This window comes from Cydia amplana, chromosome 5, assembly GCF_948474715.1.
Source record: "Cydia amplana chromosome 5, ilCydAmpl1.1, whole genome shotgun sequence".
NCBI lineage: Eukaryota > Metazoa > Arthropoda > Insecta > Lepidoptera > Tortricidae > Cydia > Cydia amplana.
In genome coordinates, this window is record NC_086073.1 from 9,525,386 (window position 1) to 9,538,149 (window position 12,764).

Below are 12,764 nucleotides of genomic sequence, written 5' to 3' on the forward strand. Positions count from 1 at the left end.
TGTTCTATCAATTCCTAAATGAGGTATAAATAAGAGCAGGCAAATGCGAGCGGCGTGCAGCGTACTCGAATTGTCTCGAATGCGCGCGGTCACAGTCGCGGTACGGCCCACACTGCCTTCTTATACTGTGATGTAAACTGAGTATCAATATCAAGTAAACATCACTTTTTCGCTCTGACTGCGGCGCACCAAGGTCGCGGTGCGGTGCGGTAGTGTGTTACGGCTTTAGCCATTTTCTCTACTAGTAACCCTTCAATGACCAAGTATTTTTTGACAGCATAACCTGCCAAATGCCAATCGAGTGACAGCTCTGACTGGCTAATTTGGATTTTGGATACGCTGTGTGAAATTATTATTTCTTGTGATTCCTATTTGTTTAGTTATTATATTGTAAATCGAAAAAATGGAGCTATCAGCTGAGGGTAAAACTCCAGAGTACATGGCTCTAGCTGGCATTAAATTCAAGCTGACTTTGCCCGATTTAAAAAATGATGCACAGCTTCGGGAGCAACTATTTCAAGGGATAAAGGCTGGAAATATGGCCCCCTATTACAAGGAGGTTTGTGCTGAGTTAGGCTGGCCATTTGATCAGAAGTTATATGATGCCATGGCTAAAGAGAATCAAGAACGATTATCTAAATTCGAGGAGGATGATTCCGAGACGCCAGTTTGGCAAGACAGGTAAGGATCGCTTAGAGGCGTGTTGTTCATGTGCCACATAAAGTTCATTGAATTAAGTACCTAGTAGGTCATTGTGATCTTACTGTATTAATTTTGTAAGAAATAAATCTGAGGAGATGATACTGATTTCACGTGAAGGAGTGGGTCTTTGAAACTTAAGTATGTATGTCACTTTCAGATTAGACTACATGTGCTCTGTCGGCGACAAAGAGGGAGCCACAGCTTTGGCTACTTCTAAATATGAAGACTCCACCTTAACTACTAACAGAAGACTTGACGCTATATTTGCGTTATTCAGAATTGCCTACTTCCACGGCTGCAATGTGAAGGATATGGGAAAGTCTATTAATAAGGTAAACATTATAATATTGGAAATTGTATTGAAAATTGAAATTCACCAAAACAAAGGGTTCTGTTGAGTCATGCACGGTTGCACACCATAATTTTGTTATTGGTCTTGATAATAACATTATATAGTTGAATTTCCTTTTAATTTGACCAGGACTAGCAATTATACAAGTTACACTGTGTGTGTCTAAGAGCCACCCCACATCTAGCGTCTTTCGAGCGTCAGCGTCTACAACTCTATGGCCCTGCTCGACGCAACGTCGACGCGACGTCGACGCAACGTCGACGCAACGTTGACGCAACTGCAGCGACGTCATTTTCCATAGCACTGACCGACGCCGACGCTCGAAAGACGCCAGATGTGGGGTGGCCCTAATTCATAACATGGAGGTTCATATAATTCATATGTAATATCATCTCTGCTGCTAGTTAATCTGGTTAGTTTCCCATTCTTCTAAATAAGAATCATCATTATCAGTTGATCCAAAGTCCTAGTGTTATTTCTTTCTTGGTTACCATTGGCAATGGCATTATATGTGCATCATTATATGTAGATAGATATATTGTTTACACATTAAGGATTGCAATAAGTCAAAATTTGTGCAGCAATATAGGTTTATATTCAAAGTTTGTCAAGTGGACGAAAACTAGCGCAATGACCCTATATAGCTTATCACTACGTAAGGTATAGCTTCCAAGCCATAACCGGTTATGGTAACAATTTAGGTTATTAACAGAAATATCTGGGCGACTGAGCTTTGCTCGGTAAACATATAATAAAAACTCGAAAATGAGCGTTTTCCCAGAGATAAGACCTAGCTAGATTGATCTTCTGTCCCCGAAAACCCCCATATACAAAATTTCATGGAAATCGTTAGAGCCGTTTCCGAGATCGCCGAAATATAATTAATATTTAAACAAACAAGAATTGCTCGTTTAAAGGTATAAGATATATATATTTTCAGGCCCATGAGCTGGTAGACAAAGGCGGAGACTGGCGTTCAAGGAATAAGCTGAAGGCCTATGAAGCTATCTACTGCCTGGCTGTCAGAGACTACAGCAAAGCTGCAGACCTCTTCATTGATTGCGTCTCTACTTTTGAGTCTTATGAATTGGTTGATTTTGGTAAGAAGATACATAAATTATTATTGTAGGTCTATTAGGCTGTTGCTTATTTTGTCAAAGTTAAAATTCTCAATGTCTCACCTATGGTGCAAAGTTTTGCTAAAACAACAAGTAACTTAGATCATTTATAATCATAATCATTTATTTGCACATAAAAAGGGTTTTACATAGAGATTCATAGTTCTGTAGATGGTATTTTTTTAGTAGTTGCTGAATGCAGCCTACTGAGCGGAAGCTCCAAAAGACAATTCTTGAATAAAAAATAAATAAATAAATAAATAAATATTGGGGGACATCTTACACAGATCAACCTAGCCCCAAACTACGCAAAGCTTGTACTGTGGGTACTAGGCGACGATATACATACTTATATAGATAAATACATACTTATATACATAGAAAACATCCATGACTCCGGAACAAATATTAGTGTTTATCACACAAATAAATGCCCTTACCGGGATTCGAACCCAGGACCATCGGCTTAGCAGGCAGGGTCACTACCCACTAGAAAAACAAAAACATAACATGACATTAGAATTAAATTATATGGGCAGCCCTATTCATCAGTAATAGTTAGTAGGTAGATCTCAGTTAGTTCAAGTTAAAAATGCACAAATTGACTAAACTATTACTTTAGCTTGGCACCCCTGTCAGGCGTGGCTTACTCCGCGATTTCGTCGCGTCGCTACAAGTACATGCGGCCTACACCAATTTTGGTGTCTAGCCCTATTAGTCTTTGCGCTCCGCTACGGAACGGACGGCTGCTCGCGCTTGCGCCACCTAGTGGTCATATTTGTCGTTATAGACGTGACTGGGCGTCTATAGGAATTACCTGAGACTGAACATTTTGATATTTTTGACTCACAGTTTAGTGCATGCTTTGCTTTTGTTCGCTCACCTAGCAATTCATCTTTTTGTTTAATTTACTTTACCTTAAACCTCTACATTTTATTTTCCAAGTCTTGACATGTGACGTAATGATATTTTTCAGGCACAATAATCCAATACTGCGTGCTAGCCTGTGCTTTGGCGCTGGAGCGGCACGCGCTGCAAGCGGCGCTGCGGCGGCAGGGCGCCGCCGTGCAGGCGCTGCGCTCGCGCTTCCCCGAGCTGAGGGAGCTGGTTGAGTCGCTGCACGAGTGCCGGTACGCGGACTTCATGAAGAGCTTAGCCTGGGTGAGTACTGCGGGTGCTGAGCGTCGCCACAAATGTCAGTGTTTATTGTTCCATTACTTTCTTTGGAAATATTTATGGTGTGTGTTCAACATCTTGATGATATTATTGGTTGTATGGTTGAGATACCCTACTACTACCAAGCAAGCAACTAGAAGTTAGAAATATCATTGAAATATGATGATAGACACTTCAAAATGTAGTTGTAGAAGAGACGTTCTACGATGACGTTGGCCTACATTATACAGATAATTATCTTAATAGTGATGTCCCGGAATTTTTCCATGGCTTGCTTAACTTATGGAGATTAACAAAATAAAATTTTCATTTGGTACAATTTTTTTTTTAATTAATACTATTATCATTTTGTCTGTCTCCTACTCTAGGTGGAGACCCAGATCTGCGTGGACCCCGTGTTCCGCCCCCACTACCAGCACTACGTGCGCGAGGCGCGCATCAAGGCCTACGTGCAGCTGCTGCGCGCGTACCGCTCGCTGAGTCTCGACAACATCGCGGCCACCTTCGGCGTCACCCGCGAGTTCGTTGAGGAGGAAATATCCAAGTGAGTTCCTTTACCACACATAATATTAGGGCTCATTTAGACGGTGCGAGAACTCATATGCGAGTTTCATTACATTGCGTCATTTGATCGGTCGGCTGAATTGATGTACCTCAATGGTCCGCAATGTATCTAAAATCGTATACGAGTTCGCGCGGCGTCTAAATAAGCCCTTAGATCTTGCCTTAGCCTCGAGGGTTTGTGTATTTAGGGCTTGCTGAGTTTCGACAACATCGCTGCCACCTTTGGCGTCACCCGCGAGTTCGTTGAGGAGGAAATATCCAAGTGGGTTCCCTTACCACAAATTATTAGCTCTTGCCTTAGCCTCGACGGTTTGAGTATTTAGGGCTCGCTGAGTCTCGACAACATCGCTGCCACCTTCGGCGTCACCCGCGAGTTCGTTGAGGAGGAAATATCCAAGTGAGTTTCACTGAGTTCCCTTACCATACATAATATTCGATCTTGCCGTAGTCTCGCGGGTTTGAGTATTTAGGTCTCGCTGAGTCTCGACTACATCGCTGTCACCTTCGGCGTCACCCGCGAGTTCGTTGAGGAGGAAATATCCAAGTGAGTTCCCTTACCACACACAGACTAGGAATCCTCTAGACGGAGTTTAGAGCAATTATTTCATGAAACTGATGCTGCCAAAAATACTCTAGTGCGGGGGACGAGGTGAGCGAGTCCCGTGCCGTGATTGGTCCGTTCAAAGACACGGACGTCACACAAAGACGCTTTGACTCGAAGATGGAGTAAAACTACCGTATATTTGTGGCAGAAGGGGTAGCGCTACTATGCTCAGTCTGGAGGATGTCTTGTCTGTGCCACACATAATATTAGATCTTGCCGTTGCCTCGAGGGTTTGAGTATTTAGGCCTCGCTGAGTTTCGACAACATCGCTGCCACCTTCCGCGAGTTCGTCGTGCAAATCTTCAAGTGAGTTTTGTTAGCGTTAAAAGTTCAGGCTAGGCTCTGAGGCTTTTATGGACAAAGTTAACTTCAAAGTCTTGCCTTAGCCGGGATACTAAACTAACTAAATTTTAATTATGTCTATTATTTTCTTTGCTCGTATACCGTGTAGATTATTTCAATTTTGTCTCGTAAAATTGAGATAAGTTACACGGTAGTCACAGGCGTCTCCGATGTGACAGCGTTATGCACGTATAGCTCTAATACACAGAACATATTAAAGAGGTTAGAATGGCTATAGCGCGCAGTTAGTATCGGAACCGGTGTCGCCGCTCATTCCTCTCCACATTTACTAACACTCGCGCAACAGTAGTATAAACTTGTGTGCGTGGTGAATGGATACGCCTCCTTTAGACAGATTTGATGTCTGGCTTCTTAATCTGAAGGTTATTGTGGCGCAAAAGGCATGTTCACTTCGTTTTTCGGTCAGCGCGGGCGAGTAGCATGCGAGCGTTTGCTCAAAACCGGCGGCGACACGTACCCTGCTCGCATCGCCATTCTAATTTGTTCTGTGCTCTAATAGCTATATCACGCTTGTACACCGCAGCGACGTGTGCGAATCCGCATCCGATGTAAAACTTAGGCGGTTCGCCTAAGTTTTACCGTCGAATTCAGTGTTATAATCTAATTTTGTCAGTTGAAAAAAGCGGCATATTTGAAAAATGAGGATAATTTTGAATTTCGCGCCCTTTTTCTAGTGACTATTCTGATTGGTAGATTATAGTTGAGTCGTTAGTGAACATAGAAAGTAGCATCTTATAGAAATGGTCTACGCGTGCCTCTGTGAGGGACAAAACATACGCAATGCGACGCTATGATTAGTAGAATTTATTTGTTGCCCACCATAATCCATACTAATTTATGGTGGGGAATAAAAAAATGTGAGACTGTGACAAGGACAAACAATAATAGCGTTTTCTCTGCTACTCCTACTAAAAGATACATAAAGGCCTGTCTCCATATTGCGCGGCAAACTATCGAACATTGGCTCGCGAGGCAGCCGCGCGCAATGGATACCGGGTTGGCTCGCGAGCCAACTCGATCAGATCAGATGGCCAACCCGGTATCCATTGCGCGCGGCTGCCTCGCGAGCCAATGTTCGATAGTTTGCCGCGCAATATGGAGACGGGCCTTAAGACTAGACATGGGTAACTCAGGAGTGATAGATAAAAAGATATATATCTTTCTCGTCTCATGAATCACTCTTCTTGTCTTTACGAATCCGAATGTATCAGTATATCCGTACAGCTCTCACTCCCTCAGAAACAATTTACTAAAGCGATAAGCGATGTCTCGGTCGCGGTCGCGCGTCGACCGAAGTAACACGAACGCGGTCGTTCGGGCGGATTCGGAGTTTCGGATGATTACGGTTATAGATAGCGCAATTCACGAGAACGCGCAGATTTGTCAAACCTAATCTAATAGCATGAGCAATTGAGCATGACAACCAAATCAAGCTTCTTCGTGAATGAACCAATCTATATCCATCATGATACAAAATTAAAATGAAAATGTCGCCACGTTATAATAACAACTCTGTATCTCTCTCATTCATAAGATGACGCAAAGTCAGCAAGTGCCGATACAGTTGTGAGCGGGGCAACTGATACACACGGATATAAAGATATAAAAGAGTGATACATATCCCAGTGATAAAAAGATATATATCAATCTTTTCCCTCTACTGACACATTTCGCCCATGACTACTTAAGACTATCCCGTTCTGTCAGTTATCCCCACCACTCATGCCCAATCCAGTTTAATACTAGATTCATGTTAGTGAAGATGTGTTGTTCGTCCGCAGTTTCACGGCGGCGGGGCGGCTGGTGTGCCGCATCGACGCGGTGGCGGGCTGCGTGGTGACGGGCGCGGGCCGCGGCGCCGACGCCGACCGCTCGCAGCTGTACCAGGCCACCATCCGCGAGGGCGACCTGCTGCTCAACCGCGTCAAGAAGCTCGCCAGCGTCATCAACTTCTAGGTGTATTATATACCCGTTTACCATAGTAGTTTATGCGATTGCTACATAATGAGAGGCATCAAAATACGAGTGTGGGTTTAAGAAACGAACGTTAGTGAGTTTCTTAAAAGGATCACACGAGTATTTTAATGCCTAATTATGTACCTTGGAGGATATAATCAAACGGAGACGCCATGTCTGTAATTTTCTGTACAAAACAGTCTGCCGATTTTTGCGGGGGAGGGGAACGTCAAATGTATGCGTAACGTAAAAATAGCCATGTCAGATAAACGTCAGTCCATACATTGTGTATGACCGTTGGCCGCCTATTTTCGACAGAGGGGAAAGCCTGTTAATGGCTACTCCGTTTAGTTGTATCCTCCAAGTTATGTACAGTTACATACACTACTTTATATAAACACATACTTAAAACTAACTAAAAGATAAACTGTACGTCAAATGGCGGTGAATGAAAACTTTTTTCACGCGTGTCACACATCCGTAGTTTTTTTTTAATTCCTTGACAAAAGAATGAAGTCCCTATTCTCATGTCACTCGAAATCAAATATCGTGCGGTTTATATTAAAAAAACATACTAAATTGACGTTTCGTATCGATAACTGTTTTAATATCTATGGATACTAGAATAGAGACCCACTTGAGTTTTGACTGCTGTTCCAAATTTAAACTCATAACCTTACAAAAATCTATAACGTTACCTATGTACTCGTACATTAAAGTACAAATTTTCCTACTACCACAGATAAGAAAGTTCTCATAGTAAAATTGGTTGTAATAAAGCTTGTCATTTCCTACGGTTTCTGAACGCATTATAGATAAATAATATTATATAACCATAGATAGGTTATATTCATACTAGAGGAGCACAAAAAATACTTCCATATTTATTTCTGTGCCTACGAAGAAATCTGTTATTTTTGATTAATTTTCTCATTCCATCCATCTTTGTCACACTCGTTGTTAAACATAAGGTCGTCTCTTTCTCTTTCGGTGTGCGGGAGCTCGTTAGCACGTGCACATTACTCGCTGGTCCAGCCGCGACTAAAGGCAACTTGTCCAATTTGTCACAAGGTAAGCGCTTCAATTTTGGAACGCCTATAACCTATCTTGAGTTATAAATCATTGCCCGTTTACACCGTGTGCTTGCTGCTTGCCCTTTCACATGTACGGTGAGTGCCCCAAGAACCCGCGCAGATACAGATAAAAGTTAATCGAAAATTTCTTGTTGTTATTCTGTCTCATCGGCCAGAAGAAAACAGTGAGAAATTACATGTGACATATGTGAAACATGTGAAAGGGCCAAACATTATATTAAGCCACAAATATAAGTTGCTTCCTGCCTGACAGGCTCCAAGTATGATATGTGTAATGAAGGTTTGTAACATTTTAAAAGTCACATCAACTATGCGAATTTTGATGCATATTTGAGCAGCAATCTAATTATCTTTGCGAATAATTTGAATTGTACCCACTGAAATAAAATTGTAATAAGTAACTTTTTTTTATTTACTCAAAATGTAGGTACCTATATTTTTATTTAGAAACAGTAGAATTTTTAATTTTTAACAAGCAGAAACGTCTGCGATCGATGCTATTAACAGTAGAATTGGTAAGTGTTAATATTTGTGACTTAGAACCCACCTTTTCATTGATTTCGTTATAAATTCATATTTAACGTACTAAACCAATTGTTCGATCCAATTTGACGTTCTTGGGGCACAATGCGAGAATAGACCTAATGACACAGACAATCCAACCTCTAGACATAGCATAGTCGCGCTACCCCCTCTGCCATACATACGGTAGCGTTACTCCATCTTCGAGTCAATCCCGTGCCGTGATTGGTCCGTGTCTTTGAACGGACCAATCACGGCACGGGATTCGCTCACCTCGTCCCCCCGCACCCCCGTATTTTTGGCAGCATCGGTTTCATGAAAGAATTGGCCTAAGCTCAGTCTAGAGGTTGGATTGTCAGTGCCTAATGATGAACTAGGGTCTCTATTGGTTCACATAAATTTTTTGTTCCGATTTTATCAGTCCATAACGTTTTCCATCATAATTTTTATTAGTCATATTGTCAATAGTCATAAAATTTAACAATATAAATTGGAGTTCCGATTTTTGCAGGTCATCATTATTGTTAGTCATAAAATTTGTTACTCATAATATTCAAAGTCCAGATGGTATACCACTACATAATGTTGAAGGCAATAAACTTGATTATAATAATTGTTGTAAGGTCTTTTATCGCAGGTTATAATGACAGGTAGGAGGTCTCTGTTGCTTTCCATAAATATTATGTTCCGATTTTTTTAGTCCATAACGTTTTCCATCATAATTATTATTAGTCATATTATCATTAGTTATAAAATTAAACATTATAAATTGCATTTCCGATTTTTGTAGGTCACCTTTATTGTTAGCCATAAAATTTGTTACTCATTATATTCAAAGTCCAGATGTTACCACACCATTACATAATGTTGTAGGCAAATAAACTTGCTTTATAATAAATAATTGTTATAAGGACTTTTTTCGCAGGTTGTAACCTTAGGTAGTCACGTGATTAGTTAGCTATAACATTATTTAGTGTCCGACCGAAACATGTTTTTTTGCCGAAACCGAAACCGAAACCGAATGTTCGGCTTTGGCTCTAGTTTCGGCCGAAACCGAAACTTTTGTAGACTTGTTAAAATCGTTGAAAAAATGTTATAAAACCGCTTTTACACACATATTATGGGGCTGTCAACACCCAATGTCCTTGAAATTGATGTTACTTAAGCAGTTTTTTATGAAAATTACTAGAGTTAGACCAAGATAATTCTGCAATGATTTTGATAAGTTGATAACACACGCAGTGCAAGTGTTATTTTAAACGTCAAAATTTCTATGAAATTATGACGTATAAATAACATTTGCACTAGTTGCACTGCGTATGCTATCAAAATCATTGCAGAATTTTCTTGGTCTAACTCTATTCATTCACCAGTCAAGCTAACATGTAGACACAGGGTCAACCAAAAACGCGAGCGCAGCGAGCGCGAAATTTTTTGTTAACAATATCGCAAGGCCGGGTACCGATCTTCACCTGGGCCGAAAAGTCCGAAGTGCCCCATTGAGGCGAACTTTCATGCGAAGTCAAAGCCCTAGCCGTGCTTAAGGCTTCAGGATAAGTAGTTGAGCACAGACTCCAACCAATGTCCATTGGATTCAAAAGCGAGACCGCAGGCCGAGCACGGCGCAGCGAGGCCAAAGGCTAAGCTGAAGTAGAGGACATGTGGAACACAAACCAATGGTAAATTGAGGTAAAAAGTGAGGCTAGTTTTCTTATTATTATCTTGCCCAGGGCCCAGTAACATGCGACAGTGCTATCTCATTCACTTATGTATTGACAGCCTCTTAAGACTGCGTCAACCGTCCAGTGGCGCCCTCATTAGTGGAATTGTGTTTTATAATAAACCAATTAATGTCTGTACCTAATTATACATGAATCAGTATATGTAGGTATTAATATTGTTGTCCTACTTATTCCCCAACTTTTGGTCTTTGTCCGAAGTACCATTTCGTAAGTTTCGGCCCGGCCGAAAGGTTCGGCCGTTTTTTGGCCGAAACCGAAACTACAGCCGAAACATGATTTTTTGGCCGAAACTGGCCGAAACCGAAACCGAAACCGAACCTTCGGTCGGACACTAATTATTATGCCTACTTGTTTACATACACGCGTTTGTTTGACCTACTGATTTCCCCGGCAATTCTTATTTTTCATGTAGCTTATTAAGCCATTCCGTCCCGCCAACGAGTCGACGGAACCCCGCTACGCGGGGTTCCTATTTCCGCTCTGACGGACACAAGGTAACTAACGAACCTACCTGAGGAAACAGGTTTTTTTGTTTGGCTTACTGATTTCCCGCCATTTCTTATTTTTCATGTAGTTTATTAAGCCAGTTCGTCCCGCCAACGAATCGACGGAGCCCCGCTGCGCGGGGCTCCTATTTCCGCTCTGAGGGACACAAGGTAACTAACGAACCTACCTGAGGAAACAGTTTTTTTTTGTTTGGCTTACTGATTTCCCGCCAATTCTTATTTTTCATGTAGCTTATTAAGCCATTTCGTCCCGCCAACGAGTCGACGGAGCCCCGCTACGCGGGGCTCCTATTTCCGCTCTGAGGGACACAAGGTAACTAACGAACCTACCTGAGGAAACAGTTTTTTTTTGTTTGGCTTACTGATTTCCCGCCATTTCTTATTTTTCATGTAGTTTATTAAGCCAGTTCGTCCAGCCAACGAATCGACGGAGCCCCGCTGCGCGGGGCTCCTATTTCCGCTCTAAGGGACACAAGGTAACTAACGAACCTACCTGAGGAAACAGTTTTTTTTGTTTGGCTTACTGATTTCCCGCCATTTCTTATAAAAAATAAAAGGAGGTTTAAAGGATAAAGGAGAACAAAAAATAAAATAATTATTAATATAATTGTTTTTTAAATAATTTGAATACTTTTTGGACATTTACATAAACATTTAATAATTTACAATGATTATTTATACTGACATGACCATGACACATCATATTCATGACTAATACTACTCTCTAGGATCTATTTGCAACTTGAAAATAATGAATTGTAGGTGCTATGAGAATTTACTCTTTACAACTAACTGTAGTGAGGCCTACCGCCCCACAAGCCATCGTTCAATACTAAGAGTGCATGCATGATTTATACTCCATATAAATAATTTAGTAGGACATTTATACACAGATAACTAGTAACCATAAAACATACATAGTTCGTTTAGAACCCAACACGGAGACTGGACTATCGGTGACTATCATAAGCATAAGAGCGGATTACACTATCAATATTATCACACAATACTTACATGTCAATATCGATGTGTATTGAGTATTGAAGCAAATTTGAAGAATTAAATTGATATGATTGACATGTCAGTACCAAAAATTATTAATATTGATAGTAAAAATCTTTGCCATTGAGAAAATGCACATTGGAAAGAAATGTTACAGTAGTCTCGGGAACATCTCGCAAGGTCAGTCTGAGTACTGGCAATACCCTAGCGGTAGTAACCTATTAATTTCAACAAGACGTCAACAGCCGCTCGTATTTTACAAAGATATGTTAAAGTATTCTAAAGCAATATAATAGCTATGACTCTAAATACTTACAACTATGTAGACCTCAAATGCAAATACTTTTTTAATTTACATGATATGAATACGTCATTAACCTCTGTTACAATAATTTAAACTTAGGTCAACAATTGGTAGGTACATAGTTTAAAATGTGTGCCTTATAAATACAAATATGTTGGAGTCACATACGGCATTAGGGCAGATATTTTATTGTACAACGATGTAGGCTCGGCGAGCCGTGTGCAGGTGAGAGTGATGTTCGATGTAGTATTAGGCACTTAATGATTACTAGTATTTCGTGCCCGAGATTACGTTTGAAATATGTCGGTTGGAATGTGGCATAAGATAAAAATCATGCATATTGCACTCCACTCGAGTGTTGTACAATAAAATGTACTATAATTGTCTGTAATATTAAAATTTTCGCTATATTAATTTATAATTATATCATACATTTTATTTACATTTATAGATATAAGACTTAAAACTTTATTTAATTTTTGGGATAATTTATTTATTTATATTTACTTTGATGTTAGCACATTTGACTGTATTCAAGTTACTTGGCGTTACCGAAGTAATTTGACGAAACCTAGATACAGTAACAAACGTGCTCTATCACAGAGTAATGACATACACGCGGGGCTGCGCGCCCCCATTGCCCCCGGCCCGTACTCATGCATATAACTTACTTACTGTTAAATAGGTACTAGGCTTATAACACTTGGAATAACATCGTTAAATAGCACTACGCTTTGCACATTTACAGTCGCCCACTTC

General features: G+C 40.6%; 1 protein-coding gene across 1 annotated transcript; it reads left to right on the forward strand.

The window, feature by feature from the left end:
- Positions 1 to 303: 303 nt before the first annotated feature.
- Positions 304 to 6,852, forward strand: LOC134647937 (26S proteasome non-ATPase regulatory subunit 6). Its single transcript, XM_063502321.1, has 6 exons — positions 304 to 681; positions 860 to 1,034; positions 1,995 to 2,154; positions 3,149 to 3,333; positions 3,717 to 3,892; positions 6,661 to 6,852. The coding sequence occupies exons 1-6, from the start codon at positions 404 to 406 to the stop codon at positions 6,833 to 6,835; spliced, it is 1,149 nt and encodes a 382-aa protein (XP_063358391.1). The 5' UTR covers positions 304 to 403; the 3' UTR covers positions 6,836 to 6,852.
- Positions 6,853 to 12,764: the final 5,912 nt, after the last annotated feature.